At 37.1% G+C, this 19,501-nt stretch overlaps 2 protein-coding genes and 1 pseudogene across 2 annotated transcripts; 2 read left to right on the top strand and 1 right to left on the bottom strand.

The window, feature by feature from the left end:
- Nucleotides 1-315: 315 nt before the first annotated feature.
- On the top strand, nucleotides 316-2,360 carry LOC143582207 (L-type lectin-domain containing receptor kinase IX.1 pseudogene; annotated as a pseudogene).
- A 478-nt stretch (nucleotides 2,361-2,838) lies between these two features.
- Nucleotides 2,839-4,793, bottom strand: LOC143582209 (mannitol dehydrogenase-like). Its single transcript, XM_077064828.1, has 5 exons — nucleotides 4,690-4,793; nucleotides 4,498-4,611; nucleotides 3,424-3,937; nucleotides 3,182-3,335; nucleotides 2,839-3,095 (listed from the first exon to the last, which is right to left on the bottom strand). The coding sequence occupies exons 1-5, from the start codon at nucleotides 4,785-4,787 to the stop codon at nucleotides 2,893-2,895; spliced, it is 1,083 nt and encodes a 360-aa protein (XP_076920943.1). The 5' UTR covers nucleotides 4,788-4,793; the 3' UTR covers nucleotides 2,839-2,892.
- A 7,887-nt stretch (nucleotides 4,794-12,680) lies between these two features.
- Nucleotides 12,681-14,428, top strand: LOC143582208 (mannitol dehydrogenase-like). Its single transcript, XM_077064827.1, has 5 exons — nucleotides 12,681-12,850; nucleotides 12,947-13,060; nucleotides 13,285-13,798; nucleotides 13,864-14,017; nucleotides 14,103-14,428. Exons 1-5 carry the CDS (start codon nucleotides 12,753-12,755, stop codon nucleotides 14,303-14,305), a joined length of 1,083 nt encoding a protein of 360 aa, XP_076920942.1. The 5' UTR covers nucleotides 12,681-12,752; the 3' UTR covers nucleotides 14,306-14,428.
- The last annotated feature ends 5,073 nt before the right edge of the window (nucleotides 14,429-19,501 follow it).

The raw sequence follows: 19,501 nt of genomic DNA on the forward strand, positions 1-19,501 counted from the left end.
ACAAAACTTCAATATCAAGGTAAACATAGTGACACTATGACTTTGCACAGACTGTAAATGAAGTGAATATATAATATATATAAGACGGCAACCGGCCTCTTATAGTATTATCCCTTTGGTCTTGACACCAAACACCACCAAATGTCCCTCATTATTTTTTATGCACAATTAAATTTCAAATACATGTCCCCTAAATGAATACGATAGCACTGAAACTGCCGCCCATGCATATTCATGAATATGATCACACGGTTGGTTATAAAACGAACAACATAGTTTTCAACAACATTTTATCTCTTTCCATATACGAGGATCATGAGTTTCTTCATCGTCATATTGTTCCTTGTGATCCACGTCAATTCGATGTCATTCAACTTCACAAGCTTCCAACCGAACACTCAGATGATTACGTACCAAGGTGATGCTTTTGCATCAAACGGAATTCAGGTTACTAGGAATCAACGAGACAAATCGCTCACGAACAGCGTCGGGCGAGCGTTGTACTCGGAGCCTGTCCAAATCTGGGACCCGAAAACCCGAAAGTTAACCGATTTCACGACCCATTTCACGTTCTCAATAAACGCACTCAATGCTACTAACTATGGGGATGGCTTGTCTTTCTTTCTTATGGCATTTGAACCCGAGATTCCTCCGGGCTCGTTTGGGGGTTATCTTGGTTTATTCAGTCCCGCTTCAGCTTTCAATACCACCAACAATACTGTCGTGGCAGTCGAGTTTGATTCGTTTAAGAACAAATGGGATCCCAGCGACAATCATGTCGGGATCAACGTTAATTCGATCATATCGGTGGCTAATGTTTCGTGGAATAGAAGTATTAAAGATGGAAGTATAGCAAATGCATGGGTTAGTTATGATTCTAGTACGTGCAACCTAAGTGTCTTTTTGTCGTACGAGGAAAACCCAATTTTTTCTGGGTATTCTAGTCTGTGGTACGTTGTTGATTTGAGGGATGTTTTACCCGAATCGGTCCGGATTGGGTTTTCGGCTGGAACGGGGGATTGGATCGAGACACATACCGTGTTTTCATGGACTTTTAACTCCAGTTTGTGTGAAACTAAAGCTCGGGTGAAAAAGAAACGATTGACAACTGGTTTAGCCACGGGTTTAGCAACGGGTTCCGGAGCTTTAAGTCTCATGGTTGGGTTCTTGTGGTTTATTATATGGAAGAAACGAGTTTCTTTGAGAAAAAGATCAGAAGACATGGCTATGGATTATGATTTCGGGAGCAACATGGGGCCTAAACGATATTCGTTTAACGAGCTCTGTAAAGCAACTGATGGGTTCTCTGAGGACCGAAAGCTCGGTGAAGGTGGGTTTGGGGGTGTGTATAAAGGCGTGTTGAGTGGTGTGAACTCAACGGTTGCGGTCAAGCGGGTGGCAAGTGGATCAAAACAAGGGAAGAAAGAGTATGTTTCGGAAGTAAAGATCATAAGTCGGTTAAGGCACAAAAACTTGGTGCAACTATTAGGATGGTGTCATGAACAAGGTGATTTCCTTCTCGTATACGAGTTCATGCCTAATGGAAGCCTTGATTCACACTTGTTTGGTTCAAAATCGACACTATGTTCATCGGTTAGGTACAAAATAGCCATGGGAATCGCTTCGGCCTTGCTTTACCTCCATGAAGAATGGGAACAATGTGTGGTGCATAGAGATATTAAGTCAAGTAATATAATGCTAGATTCAAATTACAATGCCAAGTTAGGTGATTTTGGACTCGCTCGGTTAGTGGACCACGATCTAGGATCTCAGACCACTGTCCTAGCCGGGACCATGGGCTACCTGGCCCCTGAATGTGTGATGACTGGCAAGGCAAGTAGAGAATCTGATGTTTATAGTTTTGGGGTTGTTGCGTTAGAAATTGCGTGTGGACGAAAGCCAATTGATACAAAGGCGGAACCGAGTAAACAAAGGTTGGTAGAATGGGTTTGGAGTCTTTATGGTGAGGGTAAACTATTTGAAGCCATAGACGAGAGTTTAAATGGCGATTTTGATGAACGGGAGATAGAGTGTTTGATGGTGGTTGGTTTGTGGTGTTGTAATCCCGACAGTGGCGAGAGGCCGTCAATAAAACAAGCTAGAAGTGTGCTGAATTTTGAAGGTCCATTGCCTAAACTCCCCGCTAAACAACCGGTGCCCATATGTTTTGCACCGCCAATGGCTATGTGCAGGTTCACACATACATCATCGGTAATTGGTGATACTGAGTTGTTTGGGACAAAAGGGTCCGTGACTAGTAGTGGTGGATCATATTCATCGGCAGGGTCCTCGAGAGCGCTCTTGGAAATGCACAAGGATGGCTTGTAGAATGTGTTGTTGACTTGCAAAGGTCAGATTAAGAGACAAGATTCATGAACACTATTTTTTCCCTTCCTGATTGATACTTTGTTTCAATTTGAAGTCAGTGTTGTGGATTTTAATTGATAACATTCAATTGAAAAGCATTAATATGTAAGTTGTAAAGATTGATATTCTTCAACTAATTCAAAAACTCAATTAACTCGAATAGCTATGGCAGGTAAAGTATTGTATACATAAGAAGCGTGTGATTAATATTACAAAGTTTATGTGATTAAAAAAATAACTCAAAAGATTTGATTGATGTTGCATTAAACTAGCGTTATACTAACTTACAGTTAAACTAAATAACAAAAACACAAGACATATGGAAACATAAGAAAAGAACCAAGTGATCACAGTCAGATTTATAGTTTTAGGCCTTTTTAATAAACCATTTCATTCCAAAACCATAAGCAAATGCACACATACTTAATCTCAGACTCACATTCTCATAAGTCATAACAACATGACCACAAATATATAATAAAACTAAGAGAAACAGAACATTCGTCAAGAACTACAAGAATCAACTTATTCAGCCTTGATGGAGTTTGCCACATCGATCACAAACCGATACCTCACATCAGATTTCAGCAACCTCTCCATAGCTGTGTTCACATAGTTTATCGGTATAATCTCTATATCTGCCGTTATCCCATGCTCTGCTGCAAAATCAAGCATCTCTTGAGTCTCTTTTATTCCACCAATATTACTACCCGCAACAAGCTTCCTGCCTGTTAAAACCAAATATAAATTATTCCACCATTTTACCTAACTTCATCAGCTTGCTAAAGCATAATTTAATTGACAAAATTGTTACCTCCGATCAAAGAAAATGCTGCTATTTCGAGCGGTTTATCAGGTATTCCAACAAGAACAAGCTTTCCATGTGGTTTAAGTGTACTAAGCAACGGTGCAATTGGATGATTTGCAGACACCGTATTGATGATACCATCGAGTGTACCCCTAGCAGCCTATCAACATAATCAAACCAAACCCAAACACAAACACAAATCAAAACCCAAAACTTAGTTAACAAATCAAGAATCATTAACCGGTTACCTGCATCTGTTGTTCGTCTTTGCTGATTATAAAATGGTCAGCTTTAAGTCCTTCAATTGCTTCTTTCTCCTTAGCAGCAGTAGTACTGAAAACAGTAACCTCAGCGCCAAAAGCCTTAGCCATCTTGACAGCAACATGGCCAAGCCCACCGAGCCCAACCACGCCCACTTTGGTACCAGGTTTGTCTAGCTCAAAGTACTTGAGCGGACTATAGGTTGTGATCCCGGCGCACAGCAAAGGCGCGCCGGAATCAAGTGGCAAATTCTCCGGCCAATGGAGGACAAAATGCTCATCTGTAACCATGTGATCAGAGTACCCACCGTATGTCCGAGTACCATCGAAGTTAACGGCACCGTAAGTACCAACCTGTTTAGGGCAGTATTGTTCATAGTTATCAGTACAGTTTTGGCATGATTTGCATGATCCCACCAAGCATCCAACCCCAACTTTATCCCCAATTTTGAATTTCTCCACTTTGCTGCCTACTTCTGTCACCACACCAACAACTTCATGCCTGTATTTTAAAATTATCATACAAATTTAACACACAAATCATTATGCTTCAAATAATCAAATTCAATTTCTAAAGGTAACCGAATCTCTTAATCGGTTCAAACAGTTTGTTTGGTTAACTAAAAGCCAAACTTAATACAACCCGAGCTGAATTATTATCTAAGGCTTCTGTTTTGGTTCTCAGTTTCAGTTTAGTTCAATTTGATTTACAGTTAAACCAGTATGAAACTGAACAACCAAATTCAATCCCAAAAACAAGTTATTCAGCTACGGTTACAACCCAAAACTCAACTCCCAAATTGATTAACCGAAACTCTTAATTGGTTATTTGGTTAACCAAATTCATCATTTTATAAAATCGTAAAGAGAGAATCAAACCAAAAAGCAAACAGTAACAAATAAAAGTTTAGTATATTTAGATTTTAGACCCCACATGGAATAATTTCATAGGAATTCAGTTTGGTTTTTCTTGCTTTCGGTTTGGTTTGGTTTTCGATATAACCGAATAATCAACACCCCTCATTGATGCATGATAACAAAACTATAAAAGGAAAATCATACCCTGGAGTAACTGGGTACTTAGTGATCCCCCATTCATTCTTGATAAAGTGAAGATCAGAGTGACAGATTCCACAATAAAGAACTTTGAACCTCACATCTTTCTCTCCAATAGCCCTGTAAATAGTTATCAACACTATGAATTATAATATACTGAGCAGCAAAAGAAAGAAGAATATATATATATCCACCTACCTTCTGGAGAAGGTGAGAGGGGACAGTGATCCGCTGGTGTCACGAGCAGCATAACCGTAGGCCTTGATCGGATGCTCGGATTCCGGTGAGGTAGTCATTGTATTGTAGAGAGTTTTGGTTTGAAATGATTGTACTATGAGAGGATATAAATAGGCCAGCGTGCAGTCCAACTACGTAAGCAATGGCTTAAGAGTGATGCCACTTATTTCCGTGCATTCATATTGGAATCATCGAGCCCTTTTGAGTTTTGTGCATAATTAATACGTTATTGTTGGACGGTCAACCGACATTGATTACGTGATTGGTTCATACACTTCTTCTTAAACTGGTATGTTTTTTTAAAGATTCTTGGGATTTATTTTACTTATTTATTTCCTTTGTTATTTTACTTTTAATATCAGTGTAACATTTGTAAATCGCAGATTGCGTTGTTTGGAAGGAATGAAGGATGGAATACAAGACAGATGTTTGTTTGTTTGTTTGTTTGTCAGAAAGCAATACAAGACAGATGACTTTGCTTATTATTTAGTAATTAGTATTCACTATATTTTGATAAAGTGTAAAAGGTTTTTGTTGATATGTGTTTCATTGCACCTTTATTCATGGCTGACTATTTTGGTAAGCTTCAATATACATTTGTGTTTCCACGTGATATCCCTTTCTAGAAAGGGTCAAGCAAAGGCAAATTAAATGAAAAATATGGTGAAATTTTTGAATAATAAAATGCTCTAGAGTTTTTGATAGAATGTAATGTTTGCTTCCTTTTCCCGTTATCGCTCAATACTTTTAATACATATTACAATTTTCTATTTTGAAAGATAATACAGAAATATCACCTACAGATACGGAGAGATTTCAACCTTAATATACATATGATTTCTACCTTAATATGCATATCCTATTAGTTTTAATGGCATTTTCACGACAAGGGCAAAGCGCAAGATCAAATAAATTCCTTAAGTGTGAGCAGAATCGAAAGTCTCTCAGGAAGCATGCTCTAAAAGAAACCTCATATTGTAACAAGTACTAGTTATGAGTTTCACGACAAATAGTTAGATTTACTATAAAATCAACCTATTGAAGACCTATAAATGCATTTCATAATATCTTATTCTCAGTTAAAGTGTATATACACGTTTGCGTTTGTTACATATTAAACCAAGTGGTTATCAAATGTGTGGCAGGACATATTAAGATGTAACGCTCTCTTAGCGTGATACATAGTTTCTTTGAAGAACAACTTGTCACAATCGTAGGTTGATAAAATGTCCACAAAAATTAAAAGGGTAGTTTCTATGATGGTGTTCGGAAACACTTTGTTAACAAAGGATGTGTTTATAACACTAATCGTACCTATCAACCCCTTGAGATCAATGCATCATACTAAGTTCTCACTTGATGAGAAATATGTTTATTTTGATAATATATATATGATTGGGGTTTTATGAATCTTGAAAGTAAGGAAGCCTAAACCATATGCTTGAGGCGACCCATCAGACCATCGGGTGTCCCCCCCCCCCCCTCCCGCTTTCACTGGTCCTACGTGGATAATCCATCACTCAAGGGTGGGCGAGGAACACTTTGTCCCCATCCTCCCCTCATGCATGACAGGGTCCAAATGGCCACGTCATGCGGGTCATTCCCCCGTGCACCTAATTATTTTTTTCCTTTCCTTTTTTATTTCTCTTTCTTATATAATAATATAATGGTGAAGAGTGATGGAGAACGAGGTATAGCATGAGTTAAATGATGGAGGAAAAGTTGAGGTGACACCTATACAGTCAATAGCGGTGGATAGCGGTTAGCGAACCTTTGCAAAATAGCGGTGCCAATAGCGGTCCAGAATAGCGGAACCGCTATTAGCGGCGCTATTGGCCACTATTTGACCGATTTTTTATTTCTAGACAGCGGTCATAGCACCGATTTTCAAGGTTGGTATATTTAGGCTAAATTAAGAAAAGACCAAAATAGCTCAAACTTCAATTTTGATCTTTTATTTGTTTATAACCAGTTTTTTATCCAAACCCTAGAAAAGTCATGTTCTCGCTCTTTCGTCTATCAACGATTCCTTGGTTGATATGAACTCGAAGGAAGATTTCATTGCTTATGATTGAATCATGTTTCAATTATTGATACTTTTGTGTTTTTTTACTTTTGATATTACTATTAATAAATATATGATGCATGATATTAAAATTACTGCTTTCTCACCGCTATCCCACTGCGATAACCTAAATCTCAAATAGCGGCCCTTGACCGCTATCCGATTTTTTTACCGCATTAACTGCATAGGGTGACACTAATGTGGCGCAAACGTGACTAAAGAGAAAAGTTAATAGCTTCGAGGCATGGGGCGGCTCTAAGAGTGGATGATGTGGGACGTTTTTCTCGGGGCATCAAAATTTTAAAAATTCCCGATGTTATATATATAGAATTAGCTTTAGAGCCCGTGTAACACACGAGATGATCCAATAATAAAGTAATAAATAATGCAAATAATTACATAATGTATATGAAAAATGTATTGCATCTAAGCTTGTATCCATATTATGTGTTTATAAATTGATTTTATTTATATCAAAAAATGATTTTTCTAAAAAAAAATGAACTTATAAAAAAAGTCACGTGAAAAAACATACTCGAGAACACTCCATCTATTGGAACTCTTGTAACATCCTAAAATTTATAATGTTGAATAAAGAAAGTTACGTTTAGTGATTTCGCGTTATTAATTAATATCGAGTAAAGAACGGATCATGGACTTAGATTAATTGAGATGGGTTAAATGAGAATGGGCCTTAGGTCCATGGGCTTTAAGGGATATAAATATCCCCTAAACCAAGCTAAAACCCTAAACCCTCATTTCATTTCCATCTTATTCTCTAACACACTCCAAACACACACACACCATAAACGAGCAAGACCCGAGAGAGAGTAAACGTTAGTTGGTATTAGATCTTATTACACGAGATCTAGAGTGCATAAACAAGCTAACCAAGATCGAACGAGCGCTAAAGGTATGTTCTTGACCTTTAAAGTTTACGTAGTATTGAACGTTTTTACTTAAAGATCCAAGCTTTATAGTATATACGGGATATATATACGACCGAAAATGGTTAGGGAACGTAGTGGGTGATGTCGAACCATAACAAGGGTATTAAAATCGCCAAAATGCTTGATAAAAACCAAACCCGTAGCTGAGCTGGGCAACTTCGCCTGCGAACTGGGCAACTTCGCCTTCAAAGCTTAACTTCGCCTTCAAAGCTTAACTTCGCCTAAGGCCAAGTTCGCCTAACTGGTAACTTCGCCTAAGGCCAAGTTCGCCTAACTGGTAACTTCGCCTAAGGCCAAGTTCGCCTAACTGGTAACTTCGCCTAAGGCCAAGTTCGCCTAACTGGTAACTTCGCCTACGGCCAAGTTCGCCTAAAGCTAAGTTCGCTTAAGGTTTAACTTCGCCTAAAGTTAAGTTCGCTTAGAAAATAAATTAAAAACCTAATGGAAAATGTGTTAAGACAGCTCGACCCCAGCCAGGGGCTCTGCCCCTTGGACCCTGCTAGGGGCTGCCGCCCCTAGACCCTGCTGCCAGGGCGCTGCCCCCGGACCCCCGTTCGTTGTGGGTAGTAGTTAAGACTAGAAAGATGATATGAGTGGTGATAGTTAATTGATACGTATACTTGTTATACAGTCAGCCGTGCACAACTGAAGAAAGGGATTACGATTAACGGTGAACGTAACCGTGTTCAGGTGAGTTTCTAGCCCCATTTATGTGTTATGTTTTCGGGGCTGTGTGCATACTCAATATGTTTGTTAATACGCTTATCCTAAGAGATAAGTGTATGCCTTATGTGAATAATGTGAAATGTATGAATGATTGCTTGATGGTACGTGAACGATCTCCGGATATTGCACGTACTGTCAGGTTGTAACGCTAAGTATAAGGTAAGTATGATATGTATGCTTATGTGTATAAATGTGATAAAGTTAATAAAAGAAGGCAAGGATGGTTGTATGGTTACGAAGAGGGTACCGGGCCCTAATAATACTCGAGGTATGATGTATGATTGTATGGTAACGAAGAGGGAATCGAACCCTACTAATATTCGAGAACTAGGGAACCGAACCCTACTAATATTCGAGGAAAGAGGGTACCGAGCCCTAATAATACTCGAGGAAAGAGGGTACCGAGCCCTAATAATACTCGAGAAAGGAGGGTACCGAGCCCTAATAATACTCGAGGAATGAGGGTACCGAGCCCTAATAATACTCGAGGAATGTAGGGCGTAATGCTCTTTATAACGTAAGATATGAAAGTAAGTTAATACAAAAGAAAGTATGAAAGTATGAAAGTATAAATGAAAGAATATAAGTTTATGTGTATTGTATAGTGTATGATTAACTAGAACTCACTCAGCGTAGCTGACTTTTAGTATGCACGCAGGTGAGTAGGATGAGGCAGCTCGCTTGAGGAGACACGTGGCACTGAATAAGAGGCTGGCATCGGAAGACTCAAGACGTTTAAGTTTAATGTTTCGTTTATTTTGAAAGACAAAATGATGTTTTAAGACAAGACGTGTTTTGTTATGAAATGTTTTATGAAAGTTTTTATATTCCGCGAATGTTTTAATTAACTCTGATATTTAGAACTGCGTTTATGAGTAAATCCAACACGAAAGTAGGGCTACCGGTAACGGGGCCTTACAACTCTGTATCATATATGTATAATTGACATAATTTTGATTATGAACCGATTTCAGAAAAGACTTCTCATACAATAATATTTCTGAGCTACACCATGAAAAAATTTTTGATAAATTTGATGGGGCTTCTCAACTTTGTCATAATGACAACATAAACTAGCATGTTAACCCGTTCAGTTTTGTAAATGTTTTGCTTCACTTGAGCATAATTTTGTATGACATGTTTCTTATACATAATTCTGATCACCATTGAAGGACAAGTGAATTATGAAACAAATGTTTCAAATTTGATAAAAGCTAAAAGTATTGATAGGCATCGAGGTGGCATGTCGAAAGTATTCACCATTTTTTCTTGAAGTTTAATGGTCATGAGAAAGATACTCAATTTGCCAAATCCAATCTTTCGACTATTTCCAAAACTTTAAACCCGTCAAAACTTTAAACCAATGTTTTCAGACCCGGCCCGGACGCCTTGCACCCCCACTCCACCGTCACCACCTCCGCCTCTGCCGCTTCACCATCCACTAACTCATCCATCCCCTCAAAAAGAAACCACATTCAATAGCGATGGGCACGATATCACGAAGTCTATGTTTCAGATGAGGTAGATATGATTCTTCGGAAGTACAAATCGAACCAGAAACCGTTGATTTAGAGGATATAAGATATATTATTATAATAATATATTAATATTCATCAAAATTAAAACCTTAGTGAGAGCATTTGTTAAAGCTGGCCAGAACAAGGTAGATAAATCAAAAAGCATGCATATATATTCAAGCAGATTTTGGATTTGGTGGATTCATCTCATTCCTGTGGAGAAACTTTGCAAGCCTTAAGCCCATCATGCCTGTGATCAAAATGTCTTCATTAAATTGTTAAATAAATATTGTTTGATTATGATTATAATTTCCTGTATCTATTAGCAAAAATTATCCATCATGTCCAGAATATTAGCAAAATTTTAGGGATCACATTAATAATTCTAATTTAATCCATAATTAAAAGATTTGGTTGATTACAATCTTGCTCCTGTGTGTTATATTGCATCTAACGGTTCAGATTCCTTCTTACACTTCTTAGAAAAAATCTACTTCTTATTCTCACATTGCTCTATTGGACAAACAAGAACATAATCAATAACCTATATCAAATTGATTTTGATATATGGCGTATTCCCAATTCAACCGATGGAATCAAACTCTCAAATCATACACATACATATTAACCAAAAATTTAAATAAATAAATAAGTAAGCTAAGTTAATATAAATTAATATGTAACTCTTCATGAATTATTACATGCCATATATTAAACAAACCATTTTTACTAGTATACCCCTATCTATATATAAAAACAAAACAAATAATAAAAGAAAATTTTTGTTTGCTTCAATTGACTTCTCGCACTTCTTGCAATAAGAAACAATTCTGAAATGAACCAAATCCTATATATATTTATATAATTCATATACATATAAAAATATAATAACCAAAAATAATAATAATAACAAACTTTAATGTTTATTTATGTTTTATACATTGTTTTTTAAATATATATAATTTATGTTTGATCAATAAAGACATTAATAAAGATTGGTAGGTTGGCTCAAGTGATAATTAAAGCTTCTATTTCGGAAAAGACCCAAGTTCGAATCCCGGCATTCACATTTCATTTTGGATTTAATGAAAAATGGGTTTTATAGGTTCACCTACCGGGTCACCAGGTTTTAGAAAACAGCCAAATACTCTGACTCGGCCCGGTATAGGGATCGGGTCCTAGTTGGACCGGGTCGAGTTTCAAAACACTTCTTTAAACCCGAACAAGTTTGACGATAAATCTATTTGCATTCTCAAACTTTTAAAAATATTCATATTACCCATTTTTAACCCGTAACAAATTTTGAGCCAAATATGGTTAATTTGTACCAAACAATATATTTACCAACTTTTGACCCGTAACAATCAAATTTAAGTTCCACAAAAAACTTAGAACAATCCCTGATTAAAAAAGCCAAGAAACTAAACATGATAAACTTTATTATATATGAAAATGATTGTTATATACTATCCCTACATTTTAACATATATATATATATATATAGTTTGCTAACTTAAATGAAATAAATAAATGGATAGATTTAAAGCATATATTTATAATTTATAAATTTATATGACAATTTATAAAAAAATCAATAGATAAATCGATGGATTTTAAAAAGATTGATTAACTTTTAAGAATATATTTATAGTTTAATAATTAAAAATTACTTCGTAAAATGAAAGCATATTCGAGTTTTTTTTTTCTATTTTTTATTTTTATTTATAGTTCTAACATCCCATTTTACATATATAAATAAAGTATTAGTTTGTGTCTAGAGCACATTAAATGGGTATATATTCAAGTAAACGAACCACTTGTGTTGTGGGACGAAAAAACATTTGATTATAGGGTTGAGTTAATCTGCAAAGACCAACAAAAATGAGAAGTGTGAGAAGCCATAATTGATTGACATGTGTCAAATGAAAACCAAAGGTAAAAGGGTGTAAAAGTAATATTATATATTTTCTCTCTTCACATACAAGTCACATGTCAATTCCCCCATCATTTTAAAACGTCTATACCTTTTTCATATGATATTAGTTTTTTAAAACAAAAATCATCATAATAACAAGCGTTTTTTTTATCTTTAATATGAGTATGACTTTGTTATATAAAATTAAAAAATTAATTACGTCATTTTGTCCTTGTGTTTGCCATTGTGTCTTTTCGTCATTGTGTCTTTCTGTTTGTTATTGTGTTTTTTATCTTTAATATGAGAAAAAGTGGTGAGTGTATTGAGATAAAATACACAAGAACGAGATATGTCATCTAATGTAGAGAGCACCAACATGGAAATGCACAATTGTGTGTTTTCGATAATTATAACATATGAAAGAAATATATGTTATTATTGTAAATGAGTTTATTAATCTTGTGAGATCTATTATATGAGACTTACAATAGCTAGCGATGGACTTGCAGATGATTATATTGCTATAAATGTTGTTGGAACTATTTGGAGGATTTATCTTCAATTTTGGAAAAATGTCCAATAAATAGTTGCATTGAAATAACAAGAGAAATGTTTACATCACCTTAGGCAATTAAGAATGCTACATTGTTGAAAGTCAATCTAATTGACTAAATCTCCAAATGTTAGTGATTTATAATGTTATTATTCATCATGTTTGTGATGAATGTGCTCATCAAAGCGACTTGGATTAAAGACTTACGTTGAAGCCTTGGAGGTTACGGGGTCCAGGTGCCCGTTGGCCTATTAATATCCACTCAACCCACCATTCCAATCCACAACTCTCCATAACAATGACCACCTCACCGGAATCTGAGCATCCGATCAAGTCCTTCGGTTATGCTGCCCGCGACACCAGCGGATCACTGTCCCCTCTCACCTTCTCCAGAAGGTATATATATATATATATATATATATATTCTTCATTCTTTTGTTGCTCAGTATATTATAATTCATGGTGTTCATAACTATTATTGAATTCTTACAGGATTACCGGCGAGAAAGATGTGAGGCTCAAAGTTCTTTACTGCGGAATCTGTCATTCAGATCTTCACTTTGTCAAGATTGACTGGGGAATCACCAAGTATCCGGTCGTCCCAGGGTACGATTTCCTCATTCCAGTTTTGTTTCCATGCAATCCTATCTTAAATGAAAAGGGCTGACGGCGCAGCTTGTTACCCTTTAAACGTTTGACATTTTAAATGATTACTAAATACAATTGTATGGTCATGAAACATATGACTTTTTTAACACTAGTGGTTTTGATAATTTATTCATTTACTTAAACCTTATCTTAAATTAATATGCTTAGATTGTATAACACAGGCATGAAATCGTTGGTGTGGTGACAGAAGTAGGTAGCAAAGTAGAGAAATTCAAAGTTGGGGATAACGTTGGGGTCGGATATTTGGTGGGATCATGCAGATCATGCGAAAGCTGTGCTATCGACTACGAACAATATTGCCCGAAGCAGATTACTACTTACGGATCCACCAATTTCGATGGTACACAGACACAAGGTGGGTACTCTGATCACATAGTTGCAGATGAGCATTTTGTTCTCCGTTGGCCAGAGAATTTGCAACTTGATTCCGGCGCACCTTTGCTGTGTGCCGGAATCACAACCTACAGCCCACTTAGGTACTTTGGGCTAGACAAGCCTGGTACCAAAGTGGGCGTGGTTGGGCTTGGTGGGCTTGGTCATGTTGCGGTCAAGATGGCTAAGGCTTTCGGTGCTGAAGTTACTGTATTCAGCACTAGTGCTGCTAAGAAGAAAGAAGCAATTGAAGGACTTAAAGCTGATCATTTTATAATCAGCAAAGACGAACAACAGATGCAGGTAACTGGTTAATGATTCTTGGTTTGCTAGACAAGTTTTGGGTTTTTTTTTTATTGTGTTAATAGGCTGCTAGGGGTACACTTGATGGCATCATCGACTCGGTGTCTGCACATCATCCGATTGCACCGCTGCTTAGTGCGCTTAAACCACATGGAAAGCTTGTTGTTCTTGGAATACCTGATAAGCCGTTCGAAGTAGCAGCATTTTCTTTGATCGGGGGTAACAATTTTGACGATTAAATACTGTTTTTGCAAGCTGATGAATTAGGTAACATGATGGAATAATTTATATTTGGTTTTAACAGGGAGGAAGCTTGTTGCGGGTAGTAATATTGGTGGACTGAAAGAAACTCAAGAGATGCTTGATTTTGCAGCAGAGCATGGGGTAACTGCGGACATAGAGAAAATACCGATAGACTATGTGAACACAGCAATGGAGAGGTTGTTGAAATCTGATGTAAGGTACCGGTTCGTGATTGATGTAGCGAACTCGATCAAGGCTGAATAGGTTGGTTCTTGAAGCAATTGGTGAATGCTGGATTTATATAATTTATAGTGTTATATATTTGTGACCATGTTATATGTGAGATTATGAGGTTATGGTTGTACACTTGTATGCCCTTGTTTTATGGTTTTGGAATGATATTGTTTGTTAAAATGGCTTAAAATATAAAATGTAATGTAAAACTAACAGGAGAAAGAGTTTTCAGATGTGAATGTCTAACGGAATACTATATAAAAATATATTTAGTTTTTGATGTTTAGTGGCGGGCACTATTAACCAAGACAAGCCTAGTTCCCGCCAATAGGCGATGGTAGCTTGCTTCCATTCCAAACCTTGCCTTATAGGATTGTTGTAGCCATGGCCCGAATGAACGTTCAGCCCTTGTACAATGCTTCAAGGCTCCCATTGCCTTGAGCCTTGACTTTCATGTCTTCTGTCAAATGTGTGTTAGCACACTACAATTAACTACTACCCTTTTTTTTCCTGATAGGTTCGCTTCTTCAAGCTTCGCCTGTTCTTGATAAAAAAAAAAGAAAATAAAGGGAAAAGAGCTAAGGTATGTATTTTAAACTAATAAACTAGTCTTTTAATATATTATAAAGTTTTCAATTATTGCACTAATACCACTTCCATAACAAGCCAGATGGGACACGGCTGCATCGACAGATTAATTTAGATCTACCGCCTATATTTGTTCACCTGTACTCAATCACAATGTCCTTGTTAATGTCCTTGTTGCTTTTTGCTAGTTGCTTTTCTATCAAAAACAATATAGATATTTTTATTGTATGATTAAAAGCATAAAAAACAATTGCAGATATAAAAAAAGTGAAAGAGTGAACTGTGGTTTCCTCTATGTGGTTTGTTTAAATGTGGGTTAGTTCGATAGTTTTAAATTTGCAATTTACGTTCCTATGGTTTCATATCACTTGCAATTAAACCCGACTTCACTAACCCCGTTAAGTTTGGTCATTAAACCTATCAACGTGCCCCTCACATGAGGGACAGTTTTGCCCTTTTTCTCCCCAAATAAGCACAACCCTAATTCGCAAGCCCTCCTCACATGAGGAGTTGGGGTGTATTTGGGAAAAAGGACAAAATTGCCCCTCACGTGAGGGGCACACTGATGGGTTTAACGACCAGACTTAACGGCGTTAGTGGGGTTGGGTTTAATTGCAAGTGAAATGAAACCACAAGGACGAAAATCGATAATTTGAAACTATATGACTAAAACCGTAGATGTGGACAAACCATAGAGACGAAAACCGAGGTTTACTCAAAAGTGAATTATTGCATGTTTTGTTTCAGAAGTAGTAGCCATCCAAAGGAGACGCGGAAATGGAGGAGATCAATCATCCATACAGAGGTGATTTCCAAAGTCACGCTTTGGCATCCCGTGACTGCAAGGGCGATTAATGCAAAACATTTTTTTAACAAACGTTTAGAACCACCCCATACCCGGGGTGAGCCTTTCTGAGACGAGATGTTAATCGTCCATACTGATTTTGACACTCCTTTATCCAAGAACACCATTAAAGAGGAAACCCAATAATGGGAGAAACCCCATCGAAGGTTTCAAACTTGAGACTTTAAGATCCCAAGCCATTGGACCAGAAGGCCACCCCAACTACCTTAGTGCTAAACATGATGGCGGCTTCTAGAAGCACGGAGATTGAAAAACGACGGAGATGAAGGTCACCAAGCTGCCTTGGGGTCGTGAACTCTAGGAATAAACTTGAAGTGGGATTGAATGGAGAAGGACTTGATAGCCCATTGAATAATTGAATCACATAAAAGCCCGAAGCAAGAAATATGAAAAACAAACATAAGCATGGAATTAGATTTGTAGGACGTTTGGAATTATATTGAAAACGAGACTATAGGTATGTTTGGCAAGAAGCTTTTAGGGGCTTCAAGCTGCAAGCTTTAAAAAAAAAACTCATACTCAATTAAAAGCCTTGTTTGGTTGAAGGAGCTTGAAGCTTTTAGGTCATGAGAAAAAGCTTAAAGCTTGAAGCTCCAACTAGTAGCGTTTAGAAAGAGCTACAAGCTTTTAGTATTTTAATTACTTAAATAACCTTCCAAAATAAGTATATTTAATATTATTTTTTTAGCTATGCCTATTTTGGTCATTTTATACATTTTATTAAAAGCTCCAGCTATTTTGCCAAACATCTAAATATATCTAAAAAGCTACAGCTACCGGCTACCAGTTACAGCTACCACATACCAGCTTCAAGCCACCAGCTACCAGCTTCCAGCTACAGCTACCAGTTAGTTTTGCCAAACATACCCTATATTTAACATTTCGTCTTTTAATAAAGATGGCATTATAGAAAAAAAAAAGAAAAGAAGAAGAAGAAAAAGAAGGTAAATTTGGCCATATCTTTGGTGATGGCCAATGGTGTGTAACCGGTCCAATATTAACCCCGAGTTCAACCGCAAGACAAAACCAAATCTTTGTTGCACTCACTAGTTCGTCCGGGTTAATCTATCTTTCGTACAAGAGATTTTTTAACGATCCTACACACGTTGCTTCATTGTATATTGGGAGGCAATTTGTCAAGATCCGTGACACGCAAGTCAAATGATCGAAGAGGGCAAAATTGAATAGAGATCACACACCTTGAAGCAATGAGTAAATAACACAAATCAGAAGCCAGAATCCAACAAATTATTATCCCGGTCTTTGTAATGTCTACCAATATGACTAACCTTGTTTTTCTTATATGCTTGTAGAGATGGTGTAAAATCCAAGAAATTGAAAAACCTTATATAACAAATGCCAGAACATTAACGAACTTATGCATTGGAACTAAGACGTTTTTGATCTTCCAAAAGTTGATTAAATAATTAATGAGCTAGGTCTCACAGCCGCTAGGTCTCGATTTCCTTTTTTCCCCCCGTTTATTTGAACGACCAACAAAATTTTAAGTGCAGGCAAATTACTAGACACCCCAAAACAACAAACAGCAACCCCTAAGAACTAAGATACAACAACAAAAAAAAACAAACAAAACCCCTACACCCACTCAAATACACCCATTACACCCGAAAACCATACCAATCCTCCCAATGTAACCCAACACTTAGTGACTTATTATTAACCCAAAGAAAAACCAACACCTTCATTTTCTCCACCAAACTACGTAAATAAATGGAACGGAACCCCCACCCTTTCCTTTTACTTATTTATTTACTTTTATGAGTTTATGAATTATCCGGCCTTCTGGATTTGGGCCATTAGTCCAGCCAAGCCCAAAGCCTCTCGTAAGAAAAAGTGAAAAACACGTGTAAAGTTACCTCTCACACGGATGACGGATTCCTGCATAAAAGTTAAAACCCATAACGCCATAACCCGATAGTATTAATGGGACAACATGACGTGCTCAAATTCAGGTTTGGCACGAGTTAGTGTAGTTATACACTCCTAGTCCTCTAGATATAAAGGTATATAACATTATCAATGTAAGATGATTTAAAAATGACAAATACCCACACATAGAGATCACTGAAACTTGAACTTTTAAATAAAAGAAGCCGAAAATATTATAAATTAATATTAAGTGCTTACACATAAAAAACCAATATTGTTAACAAAACAAAGATAAAAAATTCTAAAAGAGAAAATCATATATTATCACTTCCGAGCCCAAAAATATTATTGAAAATAGGGATGAGCTCGGTACCGTACCGGTACTGAAAATACCGATCCCGAAAATCACAAAATCTTGATAACGGTACCGGTACCGAAATATTCGGTTCGGTACCGGTACGGTACCAGTACCGGGACGGTATCGGTATTGAAGGCAAAAAGTCGAGAAATACCGGTACCATACCGTACCATACCGGCACTGTACCGATACCGAAACTCAAAACTTTGGTACCGCTACTGATTTTGGTACCGGTACCGTACCAATCGATACCAATACCGAATTTGCTCATCTCTAATTGAAAATATATGAGCTATATTCAGAAATTAGAAATTCTAAGCCCAAAAAACAGGGGGCAAAACCTCTCCTCACCCCTTTAAAGTTCCGTCCCATATAAAGATAAAGGACTTACTAGAGGTTTGTATTGAAGTGACCTTTCTTAACATAAATGGTTTGCGCTGTTAAGAAAAGATAGTTTATTTAGTATTGGACCTCCATAGGTTAGGTTAGGTTAGGTTAGGTTAATGTTTGTACAAACTTTGCTCACATGATTTTTGGGAAGAATTCTTAAATGATTGAAATACATTCACCGAAAATCCATCTCAAATATTCTAGTTAATAACTTTTCAAACAAAATCAACACACACAAACTAAAACAAAATAATATAATCTTATTGGTTAATTGAATTTAAGCATAATTTAATTTTGAGTAAACTGATAATAAAATCGTTTATCAGGTTTTGGTCTTTTATTTAGTTTTTTTTTTTTTTTTTTTGGGATGGGGTTAGCGATTTGGATGGGATTATTGTCGAAGCACGAGATGAATCTGACCTAATCCATGACGATGTTTCCACGGATTTCAAGATGAACGAACCACGTCTTGATCTTCTTCTCCGGCTGGTTGGGATCTGCAATGACTTTTTGGGGGTGTGGAGGTGACCGCTAAGAAATCTCCAGGATCTCTTGTTCACAGACACAAAAATATGGTGGTGGCTCTTATTGAGAATGACCAACCCCTAATAAGGAGGTGGAGACCTCCTTATATAGGGAGCCTCATGGCCACCATCATGGTACCCTAATGGGCCTAGCCCAGTTAGGGTTACCTCCACAAAACCCCCTCAGCCCAATAACATTGTATTAGTCCATATAATAAAATAAGCCAAACATAATAAATTTAGGGTCGTAAAACCGGGTTTAGTACCATACCCCTACAAGCCCCCCCAAGTCCAGCGTTGCTCCTGGGCGCGCAAGCGTTTAGGTGGAGCGCTGGACTTTATGAGGTGTGTTAGGGCGTGAGGCGGTTTTTTCCCTTTTCTTCGGCCTTATCTTTATTGTCTTTGAGTTTTGGGAGGTTTTCTTCATGATGGTGACGTGTTGTGGTTTTTATGATAATGATGGTGCACTAGCATTAATAAGATATAGCACGCCGAATAATAAAAGCCTGCGCGCGATGCGACTTACGAGCTATGAGAATAATAAAGCTTGCGCGCGAGGCGACTTATGAGCTTATGAGAATAATAAAAGCTTGCGCGCGAGGCGACTTACG

The sequence above is a fragment of the Bidens hawaiensis genome, unplaced genomic scaffold (assembly GCF_021521415.1).
Source record: "Bidens hawaiensis isolate Kalapana, Puna unplaced genomic scaffold, B.hawaiensis_p1.1 tig00031494_1, whole genome shotgun sequence".
Classification (NCBI taxonomy): domain Eukaryota; kingdom Viridiplantae; phylum Streptophyta; class Magnoliopsida; order Asterales; family Asteraceae; genus Bidens; species Bidens hawaiensis.